Here is a 19,846-nt window from a genome sequence, read left to right on the forward strand (position 1 = left end):
TCTTATAGGGGTGATGAAGGGGAAACATATCACCTAAGACATCATCAGAATGCTAGGCCTGGAGTCAGGAAGACTCATTTGAGTTCAAATCTGGCTTCGGATACTAACTAGCTGTGTGACCTTAGGCAAGTCACTTCACCCTGTTTGCCTCACTTTCCTCATCTGTAAAATGAGCTGGAAAAGGAAATGGCAAACCACTCCAGCACCTCTGCCAAGAAAACCTCAAATGGGGTCACGGAGAGTTGGACACAATTGAACAATATATTACCTGCTCCTTACATTCTATAACCTTATCAATGGGGTGGGATGGGAAAGGGGGAGAGAAAATCATTTAATCAGACATCCCCATGATCAAATTCTCCCTCTCCCAATACATAGTACATCCAAGACTATGTTGTTAAGGTCTGAGTGACCAAGCTAGGTGGAGAAATGAATAGAGTATTGAGCCTGGAGCCCAGGAGACTCCAGTTCAAACTAATTCTGTCCTCAATCATGTACTTTTTCCTCTGCATGACCCTGGGCAAGTCACTTAACTTGTTTCCTTCGGTTTCCTCAACCATAAAATAGGCATTCTACTAGAACCTATCTAGCAGGGTTGTTTTGAGGATCAAATAAGACAATATTTTTGAAGTGCTTAGCACAGAGTCAGTGTTTAATATTCATTTCCTTCCTCCCTTCCTTCTTTGTCCCATCCCTTTACTCACCTTGGTCCCTGTTCCCCTGACCCTGCCTTCATTTCACTTTGTATCCTTTCTGTTCTTATCCCCATCTCTGAGCTTCCTTTGCTGCCATCCCTCTCTGGATCCTCTCTCAGTTATGAGGAGCACCAAGGGGAGCTGCCCCAGCTGAAGAAGCCAAACTGAGGGCCCTGCTCCCCTTCCCACCACCCTCGGCCTCAGCAAGGGAGCCTCAGGGTCACTGGTCGGCAGTTAGGATGCCTCCAGACCACTTCCCATTTGACCCACATCTCCAGGATGTCTGTCAGGTGCCTCCTACATATACTGACCCCAACCTATGCCTTGGGCTGTTAGGACCTGTCCCTTCAGAGAATCAATCAATCAACTATTTATTGAGCACCTACAGTATGCAGGCACGTGTGCTAAGTGCTTTCTGAGAATATAAAGACAGGCAAAAGATAAGAAAGAGAGGAAAAATTGAGGTGGGAGGGAGATAATGAGTTCAGTTTCAGATAATTTGAGAATGAATGTTGAGAGAGTACATTAAAAACACATATTTTATTAAGCACTCACTACATGCAATCAGTGCCCTAAGCAGATGCTGGGGACGCCAGTAGACAAACATCAGACAGTCCTTGTTCTCAAGGAGCTCACACTGGAATAGGGGGACACAGCTCAGCTGCTGGGCAGATGCAAAGGCCTGAAGGTCCTTAAGTGACTGGAGGAGTGAAGACAACACTGCCAGGAGACTGAAGGGTGGAGAGACAGGGCAGACAATAAGGTTTGGTGGCCAACCAGTGCATTCCATGTCATGCCATGCCAACCCCATGAGCAACCCAAGTAAGGGAGGGAAAGGGGTAGGGCAGCCCACTAGTTGGGGTTCTTCCTGATGCTGGGCCATCCCGAGCTGTGTCCCTGCCAGAGATTGGCCCCATACCATGAAATTTCTGAGAATATTCTGACCTCCCAGCTCCTCTTCAGAAGCAGCCACCTAGCTGGCTTTCCCTACTCTGAGGTGTCAGGGCATGCCAACCTTTCCAGGGGCCCCCTGCCCTAGGAAGCTAGCCCCATGCTTACCTTACCACCAGGATGTGAACTTGGCACCCAGATGACAATATCCCATCCTCTCTAGGTTCCAAAGAGGGGACAGGACCTTCCATCCCCAATCCCAAGGCCCATTCCCCTTTAACTTTTTTCCCCTCTCTTGAATGCAGCTGGGTGCTTAGTGGATAGATCACTGGCTGGAAGTTAGGAAGACCTGAGTTCAAATCTGTCCTCAGAGTCACCAGCTGGGGGCACCTTGGGCAAGCCACTTAATATCTGCCTGCCTAAGTCCCCCCAACTGTCAAATGAAGATCATAATACCACCTATGTAACAAGGTTGTTGTGCTCAGCACAGTGCCTGGCACATAGTAAGAACATACATGCTTATCCCCTCCTCTTTGCTTTCATCTCTCTATTGATATCTGTCCCTGCATTACTTTTATCAGTGAATCAGTTGATTACTGACCATATATTTCTATTGTTGATTCTTATTACTACCAGACTCTGCCCTACCTCCTACTCTTCCTTCCCTTAATGCCAAAGCCCCCCCCCCTCCCCTTGTATGGCTTGTACAAACAGGTGTCCAGGCTCCCAACTTTCCATCCTGCCCCCTCAGCCCCTCCTCCACTCCCCTTTCAGAGGTCCAAGTGAAGTGCTCCCTAGGCTTTCCTTTCTCAGATCCAATTCAAATGAATTCACTAAACATTTATTAAGTACCTACTATGTGTCAGCCAAAACAGTTTACAGTGTGTGGTCTGCCACACTACAGCTTCTTGGAGCTTTGGGTGAGAGTTAGGTGGATTAGGTGGCCACCAAAGGTGGAAAGCAGCCCTCATACCAGAGCCGCTAGTCTTCCCAGAACACACCCAAACGGAATCTCTTCCATCTGAACTGTCCTGGGATGATTCTGAGGATCACCTGGCAGGATAAGGTACCAGACACTGAAGTCTTCGCTTGAACTAAACTGCCAAGTGTTCAAAGTATGCTTCAGAAAGCTCAACTCTGATGGGCTGGCCACGTTGTTCGAATGCAAAATGTACAATTCCCAAAAAGCCTGTTTTATGGAGAAGTCACATGGTGGTCAGAAGCGATACAAGGACACTCAAGGTCTCTCTCAAGAACTCTGGATTTGATTGTGCGACATGGGAGACACTGGCACAGGATTGCTCAGCATGGCATGCCCACATCAGAAAGGATGCTATGCTCTATGAGCAAAGCAGAATTGAAACAGATCAAAGGAAACATAGGATGCGCAAATTTAGAGTATTCATCCCAAACGTTCACAGGGACTATCTGTGCCCAACCTGTGGTAGAGCATTCCAAGGTCGAGTTGGTCTGATCAGCCACAGTTGGACGCATGATACCTTGACTCTAGCACAGTGATGTCATCATGGTCCCTCTTCAAAAGGACCAAACCAACCAACCCATCATGTGTCTGGTCCTGACAACACAACAACAAAAGGTAGTTCCTGTCCTCAAGGAGTTTACAGTCCAAGGGGGGGTGGGGAGAACCAACATGTAAACAAGTATACACAAACAAGCTATACACAGGATAAACAGGAAATAATTCACAGTGGGAAGGCACTGGGACTAAGAGGGCTTGGGGAAGGCTTCCTGTGCAACAGGCGATTTAAGGTGGAATTTAAACAAAGCAAGGTCAGTGGTCAGAGTAAAGGAGGGAGAGGTTCCAGACATGGAGGATGGACAACACTCAGATCATTTTAAGGTCTGCAAAACGCTCTAAGGCAGGATTACAGAACCTGGACCTCACAGGTCCTGGACTGAGGGACTGCAGATTGCCCTCTGGCCAATATCCTCATCCCACAGGGGCAGAGGGGAAGTGACTTCCTATTCAGGATTTCAATTTCTTTGCTCAGCCCCCACCCCCTCAGGGACCCGTGCTTCTGCTGCCCCAACCCCCATCACTGCGGCTCCAATTAAGAGCTCTTCACTTTGATTGCTGAAGTTGACTCTTCCCCTCCACTCCCCCCATCTCCTGGACTCCTCTTTGTCTCATAATTGGCCATGGGTAGACTTTCTCCTAATGCCATAGTCCAGTCTCTGAATCCCAGGCAGAGTTATGTGCTAATTGGACTGGGGGCAGGGAAGAGAAATGCTACCCCCCCCCCCCCTGCTCTATATTAGTCCTCCATCCCTACCTCAGCCCTGGATCAGAAAGCCAATTCTCCAGAAGACAGGAAGGTATGGTCAGGAGTGGCAGACCCCAGGTTGCCTCCTTCTCTTCCACTGCCAAATCTTTCCCCAGTCCCTCCCCATCCCATCACCTTCTCTGTCCTCCATCCCCTTTTCTTCCAGTCCTTTTCTTTTCCTCCCAGGCCTATTTTAATCCTTCCATCCTCTTCTCTCCCTTTCCACCTCCTCTCTCCATATCCTTTTCCCTTCCATTCTTCTATCCCTCATCCCTTTCTCCCAGTCCCTAGTCTTTTCCCTCCCTCATTCCACTTCCTCTCTCCTTCTCTTCCATCCCCTCCTTACATCCTGTTCTCCTCTATCTCTCTCCCCTCATCCCTTTCTCCCCCATCCACTTCTTTGTCCTTCCCATCCCCTTCATTCATCCCCTTCTCTCCCTCCATCCCCTTCTCTTTCCAGTTCCCATTTTCACTCCTCCCATCTCCTTCTCTCCCAATTCCCTTCTCTTTCTCTTTGTCCCTTTCTCTTTCAGTCCCATTTTTGTTACCTCTCCCCTTCTCTGTTCTCCTGCTCTATCAATAGCACCACAAAACATTAGAGTTAGAAGAATTTGCAACACGAAAGACCATAAAAACCACCACCCCACCACTACTCCTCATTTTCTGGAGGGAAAAGCTGAGGCCTAAAGAGGAGCAGGGATTTGCCCAGAGTCAGACAATGCCTCCAGGGGTGGAGAGGGACCTTGTCTTCAGCCAGCCAGCTGGGGTCTGTGTGTGTGTGTGTGAGTGTGTGTGTGTGTGAGTGTGTGTGTGTGTGTGTGTGTGTGTGTGTGTGTGTGTGTGTGTGTGTGTGTGTGTGTGTATGGGGAGGGGGGCGGGGAAGAGTCTGTTTCCCCAGGCATTCACTTCCTCTTATTCCAAATAGTTCCTGGAAGCAAGGAAATGCACCCTGGCACCCCAGCCACCTCAGGGCTCCCTGAACCCGCACCTCAGGAACTGTGTGCCTTCATGAGTGGGGTGGCTGACCGAATCTTGAGGACCCTGCAGCCCCGCAAGGCTCGGGTCACCCGGAGAAAACCCAACCATCGGAGATTCCTCTACAAGCAGTTGTGCAGGTGAGAGCCGGGCCAAGAGGCAGGGCTAACGGTGTGCTCTGGAGCCAGGGGAAAGAGAGACAGAAATGGATCAGAGACACATCGAATCAGATAAACAGAAGTACAGAGAAAAAAGAAACTGACAGTGAGAAACAGGAACAAATAAAGAGACTGATAAATGGAGAGACAGTGAGAGAAAGGAAATAGGCACAGGTGAGGATGTGAATGTGGAGGGACCCGGGAAAATGTAGAGAGGGGGATGGGATGATGAGATCTAGCAGAAACAGGGAGTGGGGAGGAAGGAGAAGGGGGTGGGATGGAGGGAGCTGGGCACAGACAGGGGTTTGGTGACCCGCCCCCCAACTCCTCAATCTACGCAGGAGTTTTGTGGATATCCAGGAGGCCACCCAGCACTTGGCCCTGACTGTCCTGTCCCAACAGGGCCCAGGCCCCCAGCCCCAGCCCCGGCTGCAGCGCCCCCCCTCCCCCTTCTTCGGGGTGGCCCAGGCCCTGGCTGCCCCGGAGAGTCCCGGACCGGGGCTGGCCCTGAGCCCCAGCGCTCTCCAGAGCCCAGCCCATGAGCTTTTGGAGATCATTCCTTTGAGTCCCAGGCTGCATACTCCTGGCCCTTCCCTTCTTCCTCCGGCTTCTCAAGACCCCTCCATGCTGGCCCTGGGGCCCCCGGCCTCCTCCCTGTTTGTCCAGGCTCCCCACCTCTCCCCAATGGCCTGCGAACCCGCGGACCTGCCCGACAATCCAGCCGGCATCCAGTACCAGGTCCCGGGACAAAGCCTTCCCTACGGAGCCCCTGCCCGGGCCCTCGGGTCCTCGGAAGGAACCCTGCCTTCGGGGACGTGCTGCGTTGAGGGGACAGAGCCAGGCCAGCCCCGCAGGGGCCCGGAGCCCGAGACCCTCTGCCCCCTGGACGGGCCTCCCAGCCCCCTCTGGCTCTGAGAGCCCGCTTCAGTCCGGAAGGACCCGGCCCGTTTGCTCTCCTCCTCCCGAGATCCGCCCGGGGCCGGTCTCCATTCTTCCCTCAGTCCCCTCCGAAGGTCCCCGCCCCCGCCCCGCAAGCCCAGCACGCCCCTGGCCCAGAACCCAGGACTCAGCAGGTGCTTAATAAAGGCTAGCATTGAAATGGAGTGGTCTCTTTCCTCCAGGCGCCCACCCAGCCCTACCCGCAGTTATGCTCCAGGAGCGAAGGAAGGGATGGGGGAGGGTAAGGATTCTGCTAGGAGACTCGTGACGTCACCACGTCTCCAGCCTCCTGGCTGGTCCAGATGGCAACTGCCAGGCTAAGAGGGGTCTCCTGGCGCTCCTGCCACGGCCTCCGTCTTACAGTAAGCCCTCGCAACCTTGGTTTTCACTCCCAGCCTGCAAAGCGAGTTCCCTAGGCTAGGTAGGGATCAGGGGTCAGCGGACCTGGCCTTTCTTTTTTTCTGACTTTTCTTCTTGACCCCACCTCTCTAAGGATTTCAGGTTTCTGATTGGTGAAGAGGGGGGGGAGCCCTACGGCTAGTCAATGGGTGCACCAAGGGCGGGACCTGGAGGCTTCTCTTCCTCTTACCTCTGAGCCCAGTGGGTCCTTGAGCACTGATTGGCGCCTCTGACCCCGCCCTCTCTCTGATTGGCGCCTAGGGCCACGCCCACTCTCCGATTGGCCTCCTGCTCCAGGGGCGGGACGTCTTGGATTCCTAAGGAAATAGCGAAGGTCGAGGAGGCAGTGAGTACTGCGGGTTCCCGACCTCCGACCCCAGGGACTGGGGAAGACAGTGCAGGCCCGTTGTAGGAGAGGCAGGCCTAGGCCCGTGGGAGGAGTTCCACCTCGATTCCTGGCCCGGGGGTTGGGGGGCGGGCCGGGGTCCCTCGCCCCTCTTCTCCCGCGCCTCGGTTTCCCTTTCTACAAAGCGGGGTCCCAAACCCTACGAGGCTGGACGGCCCCCAACCCCTTGTCTCTCCTCTCCAGCAATGGCAGCCGCCCGGCCAGCCCTGGGTCGCGTGCTCCCTGGTTCCTCCATGCTCTTCCTGTGCGACATGCAGGAGAAATTCAGAAGTACCATCTCCTTCTTCCCCCAGATCGTGGCGGTGTCAGCCCGCATGCTCCAGGTGCGGCCCCGCCCCGTCCCGCCCTCACCTCCCTGCTCCCATGGACCTTACCCCATCCTCCTCAGGGGTCTTGTCCTTATCTGACCCCCCCCCCCGATGTCTTGTCCAGACCTAACCCTCCTCCAAGCTGTCTTGTCCTCACCTGATTTCCCGCTGTCTTATCTTGCCCACCTGACCCCCAACTGTCTTGTCCTTACCTGACTCCCAGGTGTCTTGTCCTCACCTGACCTCCCCATCTGCCTCACTTTTTCCCCCCTACCCCAAGGTGGCCCGGGTGCTGGACATCCCGGTGATGCTGACAGAACAGTATCCCAAGGGCCTGGGTCCCACAGTCCCGGAGCTGGGGGCCCAGGGTATCCGAGCAGTGCCCAAGACGTGCTTCAGCATGGTGGTGCCTGAAGTGGAGCAAGTGATGAAAGCCAGGCCTGGCCTACGGTCCGTGCTGCTGTGTGGCATCGAGGCCCAAGCCTGTGTTATGGTAGGGTTCCCCACACACTCCCCTCTGACGACGGGTAGGCCTCTGGGGTCACTCTTAACTTCGGCCCCCCCCCTGACCTCTAACACCCTCCCCCCAGAGCACAGCCCTAGATCTTCTGGAGAGAGGCATGGACGTGCATGTGGTAGCAGACGCCTGCTCCTCCCGCAGGTCAGTGAGCAGGTGGGGAGGTGGGCCAACGAGGTGGCTCAGGCAGGGGGACACTTGTGGAATGGAATGAATGAGTGGACTGTACCACCCGGCGCCCCGGGGAGGGGCCACCCCTAAAACACTGGGGTCCTTGGGTGGCTTGCTGGAAGCCACTCAGCCCTCCTGTTTGGACTGAACCATGTGGCTATGAGAAGAGGGAGGGAGTTATATCTTCATTCTAAAAGTGGTTCCCTCCCTGAAGCCTTCCGGGGCCTGACCTCTCCCCTCCCCCATGTAAGTAAGCTGTCCCTCCCGAGTTACTTTGTTATCCTAGGCCCAGGTAGGAAGAACAAAGCTTCCCCCCCCTCCTCCCAGACCCCCCCTCCCCTGCTTCGCAGGAGTCTAGATCTCCCAGCTGCATCCCTCCCCCCCCCCAAACCCAGGCCTCCTCCAGGCCTAACACTGCCTGGTACACAGTTGGAGCTTGATCGGTGTTGGTGGAATTCTTAGAAATCAATCGTCCAGCCACACTCCCTCACCCATTTCTCAGAGCCAGAGGCTGGAGCCTGGGTCATCCAGCCTAGTACCACCCGATCTCCCACTGTGGGAGAGAGATCCCCAAGTACGATCTGCCCCTTCGCCCCCTCTACCCCGCACCCCCGCGCTGCTTCTTCCAGTCAGGTGGACCGGTTGCTGGCTCTGTCCAGGATGCGCCAGAGCGGGGTCTTCCTCACCACCAGCGAGTGCCTCATACTGCAGCTGGTGGGCGATTCTGCCCATCCGCGTTTCAAGGAGGTAGCCAAGATTTCCCCTGGGGCCCTCGTCCATCCCTTGGGCTTGTACCTCCCTTCTCTCCTCCTACCCCACATCCCAAGCCCTTGGGCTCCCCGAGTCCCTGTCCCACCGTCCCTCCCCTTCCCCATTCCTGGGGCTTGCACCTTTCTCCCTCTAACCCTACGCTCGACCCCTTGCGTTTATTCCTTGCTCCCTCTCTTTGGCTCACTCGTCCCTTCTCTACACTTCTCCCTTTTCCAGGTGCAGAAATTAATTAGGGATCCAGCTCCCGATAGCGGACTTCTTGGCTTGTTTCAGGGCCAGAGCCCCCTCTTCAGCTGAACAGCCCCAAGCCGCCTTCACACACACACGCACACACGCAAACACACACGCACGCGCGCGCGAACACCATGCGTTTGGATCGGGCGAGACACGACCTCCCTTACTGCCCCGGACCTCCTACAAGTTTAGCCTGGATCCCCTCTCCTGGGGGCGAAGGTCTCACTCCCTGGAGAGGGGAAAGCTTCTCCCTTGAGACCGAACCACCCCTCCTTCTCCCCACCCGAGCAGAAAGCACCGGTCCCATTGGCCGACCACCTCCTTCTATGCAAATAAGCCCTTGAAAAAAGGGAGGGGATTGGCTAGGCCCTTGGAGGGGGCGGAGTGGGGGGAGGTGACCCTCCGAGCCCGGTTCGAAGAATAAAGCTTTCCTCCACATATGGACGAAACCATTCTTGATTACCGGGGGGAGAGCGCGGGGGAGGAAGGGGCCATTGGGAACTGGAGGGGGGTCCGCAGAGACTTAGAGATGCTGAGAGACAAGAGACGCGTGGCGGCGATACCCAGACACTCGGAGACAGGGAGGGGCAGGCTGGGGGCTGGCAGGGGCAGGACGCGGCGCGGAGAATAAGCCTGTCTGTCCCGAGATCCGGAAGCCCGACATCCGTAAAGCCAGGTGAGCTACAGAGAAAAGGGGGGGTGGGGAAGGTTGAGCCCACAGCACGTCAGCTCCGGAGTCCAGGCGCCCATCAACCCCCTTTCCCACCGTCAACGCCCCCCTCCCCAGAGACCCAGGCATCGGAGCTCCGAACCTCCGCCCCCTCAGAAACCCAGGCATCCTTCCTCCGCAGTCATGCTATCCTTCAGGGACCGGGCAATCCCGAGGCTCAGCCTTCTGCCTCGGGACCCAGGCGGACTGCGCTCCCAGCCGCTTCTTTCGGGAGCCTCGGTTTTCCCTCTCCAAGTTGTGCCCTTTCTCGGGAGCCCAGGCTCCCTGGTTGCCTCTCTGGGACACAGGTGTCGTGATCTCCAGGTCTCTGTTCAAAGACTCAGGCATCCTGATACTCAAGCCTGGTCCTCCTTCAGGGGCCCAGGCAACCTTCTCCCTCTCTGCCCCCACTCCCTGCAGAGTTCTGCTCTCAGACCCCTCCCGCAAAGACCCCGGAATCCTGTACCCCATACCTATGCTGGAGCCTACCTCCCTCCCCGAGGCCCGCGCTCCCGTCTCCATGGCAACAGGAGTCTATTCTGCGCCGGGAACAACCCGCTCCTGCCGCAACCGTGGCCCTCCCCCCCCACCCCCCACAACCCCTCCCCCCAGCCTTGAGCCCCCGGAAGGAAAGGAAAGGGACGCTTTGAGTCCCTATGCCGATGTCGCCCCCACCCCCACGCAGAGACCACCGAGACAGGGAGGGATGTAAGAGATGACGGAAACAAAGAAAGGCGACAGACTGGGAGGCCCCCAGAATGAAGGGACCATAGCAAAAGCGAGCCCCGCGCCAAAGGCACGCAGCCTGAGGGGAGCAGGGGGCCCGCCCTCGGCGAGCGTCAGGGCTTCCCCCACCCCGCGCCCCTTTCTCTCTGGCAGCTCAGAACCCCACTCCTTTCCTCCAGCCCTCTGACATTTCAGCAGCCCTCTTTTTCCCCAACCCTAAATCCTCCCCCGTAACCCTGGAATCTGCACATAGAAAGACACACACACCCCAAGTGCCCTGGCTCCCACCTACTCACCCACTCATAGACATACATACAGGCTTCTGCCCCCCCCAACTCCACACACACACACACACACACACACACACACACACACAGAAATGCACACAAAGAAACGCACCAGCACCGCATACTCAAACGCTCAGGACTCTGGTCCATTTCCTTCATTCATTCACACACACACACACACACACACACACACACACACACACCAGGCTGAAGCTGTAGGCAGTTGGCAAAGCTGGGTAAGGAGAAGGGGTGGGGTGGGTGACTGGAGCCCCAAACTGATCCCCTCTCTGTGTCCCCTGTTGCCAGTTGTGTGAGTGGGGGGGGGGGGGGGGGCGATGAATCTCCCTGCTTTGGAATAAGCAGGTGTAGAGACGTGGAGACAAGGCACCGTTGAGCAGACTCTGAGATCAGAGACAAGCTGGACATTGGAGCAGAGGAGGGTCCAGGGATTCAGACAGAGAAAGATGTCCAGAAGGGAGACTGGGGTGGTGGGAGAGGGAAGCTGTGTTGGTGAAAGAGTGGCTAACTCTGCCCCTCCTTCCATCCCTTTCTCTGCCTCTCCCTCCATTGCCTTCTCTCTCCATCCCTGCCTTTGTTTTTCTTCCTATTTCTAAGTCTCCAGATATCTCTGCCTCTCTGTCTTCCCTTTGTCTCTACACCTCCTCCCATCTCACTTTTTGGTCTGGGTCATTCAGTGGGCAGGGAGAGCTCTGGGTGGCAATATCCCTGGCTCTCCTGTCTCAGGCTAGTGATGGGGCATGGGGGTGGGGGAGAGAGATGTATCTCTCACTCTCCATGGCTCCCCCTGCACTCTCCTGCCAACTAAAAAAGCACCAGACTAAGGGAGAGAGGTTTTGTCTGCCAGAGAGGGTGCCCTTTGGAGGGGGAAAGGAGGGATTTTGTGAGTGCGTGTCTATCACAATCCCATTTCTGAGAGCAGGAAGAAGTCTGAGTCAGGGCGCCTCAGGATCTGTCCATGGTGCCTGAAGCTGTGCCTAAGTGTTTCTGTTTGTATGTACCCACACTTGGTATTTGGGCATGTCTGTATCTGCGGTGTCTGGGGGATGAGTTCCTGCCTGTGGGAATGAATTGTGCACCTGTGTATGATGCAGTTGTATCTCTCACTGCGTGTGAGGTTGTGTGTGTGTGTGTGTGTGTGTGTGTGTGTTTTCAGTGGGAACTGAGAGTTCCCATCTGTGGAAGGGAAGTGCTGCGTCCACAAGTTGTATGAAGCCTGCAGCTGGGGGCCCCCTGTGCCGTGAGGCCTGTTGGATGTCTCTGTGGAGAGGAGACTGCAGGTTCCCCTGGGTGTTGTGACTGTTGCTAGGGGGAGAGTGTATATCTGTGGGCCACTAGGTTGTGTCTCTGTCATATGGCAACGTATGTTGTGTGTCTCCAGGGAAATGGGGTTGGTACCTTGGTGGGCGGCTACCATGGAAACAGGGTTAGATTGAGAAGAAAGCCGTGAGTCCACTGTCCATGGAGAGGCCCCATTTCCTAGTGGTTGGCCCAGTACTTGCCCTGGGCCAGGGTCCCTTTTCTGAAAGCCTTTTTTCCATCTCCCTCCCAAGGGGTGGCCCTCTCCACTGTCCCTGTCTCTTGTTCTCTGAATGTACCCTTCCCATCTCTCCCTGAGTATCTCTCTGGCTGTCTCTCACTTTCTAAGCATCTTAGACTGCCTTTGCTTTTCTTTATCTTTTTCTAAGCCTGTTTGTCTCTCATTGCTTTCTGCTTTACTGTCTGTCTCTGCTATCTCTGTCACAATGTGTATTCATCTCTCTGTCTCATTCTCTGGGGAAAGCCTGAGTCTGTCTCTGTGGGGCAGGTGGGAGAGGAGACTAAGCCTTTGTCCTTTCTCCCCCCATTTTTTTGTTGGCGTTTTTGTGTCCTGACAGTGCCCCCATCTCTGTCTCCTCCATCTTCCATTCCCAACTCCCTGCCTGACTGACCATCTGACCAGTCAGACATCGCTCTCCCTGGGCCTTCCTTGAACCTTGTCTGGATGCTCCAAGGTGCTCTCCCCTGTCCCAGTCCACTCTCTCCGCTTCCCCAAGGTTCCCATCCTTCCATTTCCTTTTGTGTGCCTGGTGCTCTCTGGGAAGCCCCCCAGCAGCTCTTCTATCTTTTCTTTTCTGTCCATAGCCCCTCTCCACCTGTTGCCTCCCTCCCCCCATCCATGCCTCATCTCTCTCCTCTTCTCTCTCCAGTGCCAAGCCTTGCTGCAGCCATGCCTCCTGCCTTGTTCCTGTGTCCCTTCTTCCTGGCCTCCACCTTGGGTCCAACCCTGGCCTTCGCTCACCTGCCCAACAGCACCAGCTTGGCAGCCACAGGCCCCCTCCCAGCCCTATTGGCCCACTTGCGCCGGCTGACAGGGGCTGTGACAGGAAGCGGCAGCAGCGGTAGTGGTGGTGGTGGCACCAGCGGGCTGACCAATGGGACCTCAGGGGGTGGTGGTGGAGGGCAGGCAGCTCGGGCCCCACTGCCTGCAGAGCTGTGCCATGGTTACTACGATGTCATGGGCCAGTACGATGCCACTTTCAATTGCAGCACTGGCTCCTTCCGCTTCTGCTGTGGCACGTGCTACTACCGCTTCTGCTGTGAGCACCGCCACATGCGCCTGGCCCAGGCATCCTGCTCCAACTATGACACCCCAGTCTGGGCCTATACACCTCAGCCCTCTGATGCTGGGGGGCCCGGGGCAGGAGGGAATGGTGGAGGCCCTGGACCAGGTCAGCCAGGCTGGCTAGATGGGAACCGGGCAGGGGCTGGAGCCGGAGGTGCCGGAGGCAGGGGTGGTGAGGGCCCAGGAGGAAGTACAGCCTACGTGGTGTGTGGTGTCATCAGCTTTGCCCTGGCTGTGGGTGTAGGTGCCAAGGTGGCCTTCAGCAAAGCATCCCGAGCCCCCCGGGCTCACCGGGAGATCAACGTTCCCAGGTATCCCATCTGGGGCTGGCAGGGGGGACCTGGGGAGCTGTCCAGTCATCAGAGCACAGCTGTCTGTCCCCTTCTACATGCACGCAGGAGAGTCAGGGGGAGAGTGTTAGTGATTTGGGGGGCCTGCTGCCAGTTTGCATATCCTAGGTCCGTCCCATTGCATGTTACCCCAGAGAGGAACCCCTAGGATAACATGCTTTCCCGGGGGGTGGAAACTGTCCCAGGCCCTGGGGATCAGAGAAGGGACCCAGGGCCTCTGGGGATATGTGGTGGTAGTGGGTACAGTGGGGCCAGGTTGTCCTCAGCCCCAGGGCACTCCATGAACTGAGTGTACTCGGGTGTGGAGGACAGCACTGGACAGCAGGCAGTTGGGTAGACTGTGACCCTGAGGAGGGCTTTCTGGATTCATCCAGAAACTTGTCCCAGCTCTGGCCACTGATCAACCTTGGGGCCTCAGATAAAACCCCAGGAGATGAGATGGAAAAAGAGAAGGCCAGTATACCCAGGATGGTACAGGGAGGAGGGGTCTGCAAGCCAGTCATATGGACCAAGTGCTGGAGCCACACTGGGGAGGGAGACAGAGGGTCCTAGTGGGGCAGAGAAAAGAGGCCTCAGCAATGAGAGGACAGAGGCTGGGTCCCCTGAGGCAGAGGAGAGGAGGGTCTAGGGGAATACTTAGGGTCCCAGTGCCCCTGACTGCTCTCCATCCCCTGCATCCAGGGCCCTAGTGGATATCCTTAGGCATCAGGCAGGGCCAACCACTCGTCCTGACCGGGCACGGAGCAGTTCCTTGACCCCAGGCCTGGGAGGACCTGACAGCATTCCACCTCGGCCCCCAAAAAACCTCTATAATCCTGTCAAATCCTCCAACCACGGTGAGCCTCGGGACTGTGGGGGTGGGAAGGGCATCCTGGGCATCCTGTTCCCCTCTGTTGCCTCCCCCGACAATCCTGTCCTTCCCACAATCCCTCAATGCCTGACTTGTGTCTCTGCTCTTCTCTCCATCCCCTTCCCCCAACATCCCTCCTCCCTCCAGGCTTCCATGCTGATCTTCCCTCCCTCCCGCCTCCTCACTCCTTTCCTGAGGCCTTTCCCTGCCTCCCTTCCGCCCCTCATCCCAGCCGGAATGTTCCATCTTCTGCCTCCCGCTCTCCTCTCCTCCCTCTCTGTTTCTTCTCTCCATCCCCTCTCCTTCTCTCTGTTTCCCTCAGACCTATTCCTCTTTGCCCCATACCTAACACCAGCCCAGGGGTCCCATGAAGTGCTTAGGACTCTGAAGCTCTGACCCCAAGGCCTAGCTGGGCCTTAGTTTCCTTTTCTGAAAAATGGGGCAATTGTGATCGTTGACCCTACTTTCCTGGGAGATTGGCTGCTGAGAGACAGGTTTGAGGGCTAGGGCCCTGAGCCTGAGGGGGGCCCTTGGTGCTTTTGGGGGGTTCTCCAAAGAGGTGGTAAGAGTAGTTTTATTCATGCTGGAATGCTTATTCTCCTCCCTGGTCACAGATACCCTGCATCATAATTACATCCATCTCAACGTCAACAGCCCCAAACACCATGCTGCCACACTTGGTATGGAGGGGCACCTGGGGCAAGGGGAGGGGAGAGGACCCTGGGGGAGGGGTGCCAGGGCAGGGGGAGGGGAGGGGGAGGGTGTCTGGGGGGGAGGAGAAGCACCCCACAGGGGCGTTGACTCTAACCTGCTTCCCTCTGCTGTCTCCCCTTTCACCCCAGACTGGCGGGCCCAACCACCCCCCAGCCCAGCCCTCCACTACTCTACCCTCTCCTGCTCGAGATCCTTCCACAACCTCTCCCACCTGCCCCCGTCCTACGAGGCTGCAGTCAAGTCTGAGCTCAGCCGATACTCTTCCCTCAAGAGGCTTGGTAAGGGGGGTGAGGATTTAACGGGGAGACGGTGGGGGAGGCTGGCACAGGGTAGGACCACTTTCCTCTCTGTAGAGTTGGGGAGCGGGCTGGGTGATCTCCAAGGTGGAAGGTGATCTGGGGCGTGCCCCCTCGGACGGCCAGGTCTCTGGGTCCCCTCCCTATAGATCGGAAGCCTGGGGCGGGGGTGGGGGGGGGGCGGGACGGGGCGGGAGCCGGAGCGGGGAGCTAAAAGCCCTTGTGCCTTCTGTGTGCGCAGCCGAGAAAGACCTGGACGAGGCCTACATGAAAAGACGGCACCTGGCCGAGCTGCCCCGTGGGACCCTGCCCCTCCACACCATGCGCCGGCCCGGCACGGGCGGTGGCGGCTACGGCGGGGCTGGCGAAGGCTGGGGAAGCCCTGAGGAGCAGGCCCCGATGCCCAATCCCCGGCGGGTCATGTCTCAGGAGCACCTGCTGTCGGACAGCGGTCGCGGCTCCCACTACGAGTTCACCCTGCCCCGGGCCCGCCTGGTCTCCCAAGAGCGCCTCTTGCTGTCCTCTCCTGAGGCCCTCCAGAGCCAGGAGCGGCTCCTGTCCCCGCCCCGGAGCCCCGCGCCCCCCCCAGACGCTCCCCGAGGGGGTCTGGCGGCCTCCCACACCAACCTGCTTCTGGGGCCCGGCCCCCCGACTCCCCTGCATGGCCTGCCCCCTCCCCTTCACACCCACCACGCCCACCACGCCCACCACCTGCGCCACAGTCTGTCCCCTGCAGCTTGGGGGGGCATGGGGCCCGAGGCAGGGGGCGGTGGGGGCACGCTGGCCCGCCGCCCGGCCTTCCAGCATCAGGGAGGCCTGGAGACCCTCCAGTTCATCCCTGGCCATCACCACCCTCAGCACCTGCGCACAGCCAGTAAGAATGAGGTGACAGTGTGAGGGCTCCAAGCCTTCCCTCCTGGAGGCACCCACCTACCCACGGGCCTGGCAGCTGGGGAGCCTCAGGGGCGTCATTTCTGGGGCTTCACCTCCAGAGGCTCTGGTTCCTCCTGTGACATCACCTTCAAGCGCTCCCCCCTTCTCTACGAGCTGATTTCCAGAGACTCTGCCTTCCAGTGACAGCATCTCTGGAAGCTCTGGTCCTTGGAGGGACTACATCCCTGGTGGATCTCCTTCTTATGACGTCACTGCCAAAGTCTTCACTCCTTCCTGTGACATCATTTCCAGAGGCACCACCCCTTCCCATGCCATCACCTCCAAATGTTCTCTCTCCCTATGATATCATCCCCAGAGGTTCCTGTCTGTCCTGAGGTGCTAGAGGCTTGAATCCGCTGCTACATCACCTTCTCCAGAGGCGCCCCCCCTCAACATCATCCCCAGCAGATGCCCCTTTTCCTAGGATGTCATCTCCAAAATCTCTACTCCTTCCTGCAGCACCACCTCCAAAGGGTCTACCCATTTTTATGACATCGACTCCGGAGGCTCTATCCCTTCCTGGGAGATCATTCCTAGAGACATCACCCCTTCTCATTGCTTCATCTCCAGAGACAGTACTCATTCACATGGCATCATCCTCCACAGGCTCCATCCCTTCCTAAGATGTGGTTCTCACCCTTTTATGAATGTCCAGGGAGGGCTGGGGGTCAACTGGAGATGGTCCCAGACACATGCTGGGATGCCAACCCTCCTTGAGTATGTCTGCCTCCCAGACACATCCCTGCTGAGGTTCAACGCTTTCCTTTTCCTATGATGTCATTTTCCAGAAAGCTCACACCTCTCCTTGGAGACAGCCTCCAAGCATCTGACTCCTCCTGGGATTTGGCCCTGAAGCTCCCTCTTCTCCCTCCCTGTTGGGTGGTATCCTGCATTGAGAGATCGTGGACTCCAGCTCTCATCAGTTGGAGGCCTTGACCATGAGCCCAGCCTCTGACCTCCCAGCCTTTCCTCTGGTCTTTCCCCCTTTACTGTCCAATGAAGATCTTCCTTCTTCCTAGCATCAGTCCAGTCCTCCATGACCACCACCTCCCTTGACCTTAGGGGAACTCCAAGACCACAAAGGAACCAGGGAAGTATGGCTACTGGAGTCCACCCCAATGGCTAGCCGTCTTGTCCAGCCTTTACCTTAATTCCTATCCAGAGCGGTTTTGGGACATCTGCTTGAAACCTCGAGGGAGGGCCACCTGCCTGGCCATTTCTTGTGGCAGTCCGTTCCATTTGGGGTCAGTTCTTGTGGTCAGGAATTCTTCTTGATATCAAGCCTAAATCTGCCTCTGCAAGTTTCCCACATCACCCCTAGTTCTGGCCTCTAAGCAAATAGAAGAAATCAAATTCATTCTCCACATGACCTTGAAACACTTGAAGACAGTTCTCATATCCCCCCAAATCTCCAGGCTAAAATTCCCCATTCGTTCAACTGATCCTCCCTGGACATGGACTCCAGGTCCTTCCCCATCCCAGATGATCTTCTCTGGACCCTCTCAAGCTGATCAATGTCCTTCTTAAACTGTGGTTCCCAGAACTGAGCCCAGTGTTCCAGGTGTCCTCTGACCTGGGCAGATTGCAGGATCATTCTCACCTCCCCAACACCTGATGACCCTGCCTCCCTCTGCTGTTCCAAGCGTCCTCCTCCTCAGCTGATGTCACTTAATATCCCTGTAGCCTGAAGGACTCACCTTCCCTGAGTCCTGGCACTTGCCTTGAAGTTCTGGGTCCCAGAGGTGTCCTAGAGGAAACAATGACACTATTTCTTTCTGCACCTCGGGCCCCCCAATTTTAACAGGCATCTTCTGCCAATGTTGTCCTGGTTTCCCTCTGGAGATGACATCACTGCTTCCTCCCAGTGGGTCTTCAATGATGACGTCACTGCCTCCTTTGAATGAGGCTTTCCATGAATGATGGCACCACTGCTGTCTAGACAGCTGCCTTGATGGTGTTGTCACCTCCTTCCAGGGCAGCCCCCAAAGATGTCATAGCTGCCATATCCTCCAGGACCCCTTCCCCATCACAACAGATGTCATTGCTTCCTGACCTGGCCCACGATGATATCAACCCCTGGCAGGTGGAGGCAGCTATCTCTGCCGAGAGGAGTCCCTTCCTCTTGGAGTGTCCTTCAAAGACATAATTCTCCCCACCCATGGGCTGCTCCCATTTACCATTCCTAATCAGGGCTTCCTACCCACTGCCAGTGATGTTCCTGGGCCTCCCCTCAAAACTTCATCCCTGGAGGGCTTTGGGAATGGGCCCCTTCTTCATGATATCACTGCCTCTTTGTCCTTACTACCATGATCTCCGACCCCTCTGACTGCCTTGACCTCAGACAACCCCATTTCAGACTTGGGGTTGTCCTTGGGGGTGAGGGGAAGGAAGAGTAAAGCCTGGAGGAGGACAGAATGGGATGGGGCAAGACCATTCTGAAGGCATCTCCCCTTTCCTTCCCCCCAGGGAGCCTTTCTGGTGTTTGGGGGAATCCCCCCATTCCCAATGCACAACTCATCCCCCCTTGTACATAGCCATGATTTGGGGGTGCCTATACCCCAACACTAAAGGGCTAAAAAAACCCTCCCCCAGCCCCCAGGGCAAGGTGGGGGGACTCTCCTCCCCATTCTATCACCAATCCTTCCCTCCTAAATCCCTGCACTTCTGCCCTCAGCTCTAACTGCACCTTGATGGTGAAAACAGGCCCTTAACAGGGCAGGGAAAGGAGTTGAGTGGGACTCCCCAAATGCCTCATGGCAGGGCCCCCTGGCCTTCAGTCTTTTGCTGAGGTCCCACTCTCTACAAACAATAGGGCCTTCCTTGCCTTTCTTCAATCCAGAGCTCCCCACAGCCTCCAGAAAAGACTTGCAGGTATCTCTACTATTTGTCTCCCATCCAAATTCTGGTTCTTTCCCCTTGTTTCCCCTTCAAGAACCCAGGTGTGGTATTGCCCCATCTGCCTGGGCTGCCCTTGCTTCCTAGACGCCTGATTATATAAGCCATAATGGGAAAAGGGCCAGGGGCAGGGGGAGGGGATTCAGAGGCGGGATAGAGCAAAGCCCAGGACATCCAGTCTCTCCCACTCCCCATAATTGCTTTTAACCTCTTGTGTTCTGGGATTGCCAGAGGGTGGAAGAGAAACAAGTTTTGTGGGAGAGGACATCCCTCACATCTCCCTTTCTCTGCTCTCTGCCTGAGTGAAGCCAGAGTCATTGTATCTTTGGGAATTTTTGAATAAACAGGTGTTTTCCTGCTTCCTGTTTTAGGGGGCTCTGCTTTTATGTAGGCAGTGGGGGAACTTCTGAATCCCTGTCCAACAGGTCGAGGGACTAGCTCTTCTCTGCTCTGTCTGGAAAGCGAGCGACTGGAAACAGATGATCTCTCGGGGCCTTTGGAAATCCTCTCATCCTAAAGTGCCATACATCCTATCCAATCCTAGTGACCAGTCCTGCTGGTGGACCTGAGATTCCTTGGCAATCATTAGACGGCCCAGTGATGCATCTGAGATGTCCAGATAACTAGGGATCTCATTTAAGTGTATGATTACAGAGGATGCTCTCCTAACATTTTAAGCACATGCTTAAAGATGACCAGGGATGTTCCTAGGCA

The 19,846-nt window shown here is 56.2% G+C and overlaps 3 protein-coding genes and 1 long non-coding RNA gene across 8 annotated transcripts; 3 read left to right on the top strand and 1 right to left on the bottom strand.

Moving 5' to 3' along the window:
* Positions 1-1,216: 1,216 nt before the first annotated feature.
* LOC140503558 (uncharacterized) lies at positions 1,217-6,621 on the bottom strand. Its single transcript, XR_011966827.1, has 3 exons — positions 6,533-6,621; positions 4,860-6,339; positions 1,217-1,426 (listed from the first exon to the last, which is right to left on the bottom strand). It is a non-coding gene; the product is annotated as an uncharacterized lncRNA (long non-coding RNA).
* C5H19orf85 (chromosome 5 C19orf85 homolog) lies at positions 3,962-6,103 on the top strand. Its single transcript, XM_072607646.1, has 2 exons — positions 3,962-4,986; positions 5,346-6,103. Exons 1-2 carry the CDS (start codon positions 4,814-4,816, stop codon positions 5,917-5,919), a joined length of 747 nt encoding a protein of 248 aa, XP_072463747.1. The 5' UTR covers positions 3,962-4,813; the 3' UTR covers positions 5,920-6,103.
* ISOC2 (isochorismatase domain containing 2) lies at positions 6,606-9,189 on the top strand. 4 transcript variants are annotated; one of them, XM_072607648.1, is made up of 6 exons: positions 6,606-6,688; positions 6,932-7,071; positions 7,337-7,549; positions 7,647-7,717; positions 8,374-8,491; positions 8,732-9,189. In XM_072607648.1, exons 2-6 carry the CDS (start codon positions 6,934-6,936, stop codon positions 8,810-8,812), a joined length of 621 nt encoding a protein of 206 aa, XP_072463749.1. In that variant the 5' UTR covers positions 6,606-6,688; positions 6,932-6,933; the 3' UTR covers positions 8,813-9,189. The 4 variants fall into 4 exon arrangements, with proteins under 4 accessions (XP_072463749.1, XP_072463748.1, XP_072463751.1 ...); XM_072607647.1 differs by having other exon boundaries at positions 6,671-6,759; XM_072607650.1 differs by having other exon boundaries at positions 6,683-6,743.
* An 82-nt stretch (positions 9,190-9,271) lies between these two features.
* Positions 9,272-19,491, top strand: SHISA7 (shisa family member 7). 2 transcript variants are annotated; one of them, XM_072607644.1, is made up of 6 exons: positions 9,272-9,425; positions 12,679-13,405; positions 14,126-14,280; positions 14,909-14,974; positions 15,137-15,286; positions 15,546-19,491. In XM_072607644.1, exons 2-6 carry the CDS (start codon positions 12,699-12,701, stop codon positions 16,199-16,201), a joined length of 1,734 nt encoding a protein of 577 aa, XP_072463745.1. In that variant the 5' UTR covers positions 9,272-9,425; positions 12,679-12,698; the 3' UTR covers positions 16,202-19,491. The 2 variants fall into 2 exon arrangements, with proteins under 2 accessions (XP_072463745.1, XP_072463744.1); XM_072607643.1 differs by lacking the exon at positions 9,272-9,425 and having other exon boundaries at positions 10,808-13,405.
* The last annotated feature ends 355 nt before the right edge of the window (positions 19,492-19,846 follow it).

The sequence above is a fragment of the Notamacropus eugenii genome, chromosome 5 (assembly GCF_028372415.1).
Source record: "Notamacropus eugenii isolate mMacEug1 chromosome 5, mMacEug1.pri_v2, whole genome shotgun sequence".
Classification (NCBI taxonomy): domain Eukaryota; kingdom Metazoa; phylum Chordata; class Mammalia; order Diprotodontia; family Macropodidae; genus Notamacropus; species Notamacropus eugenii.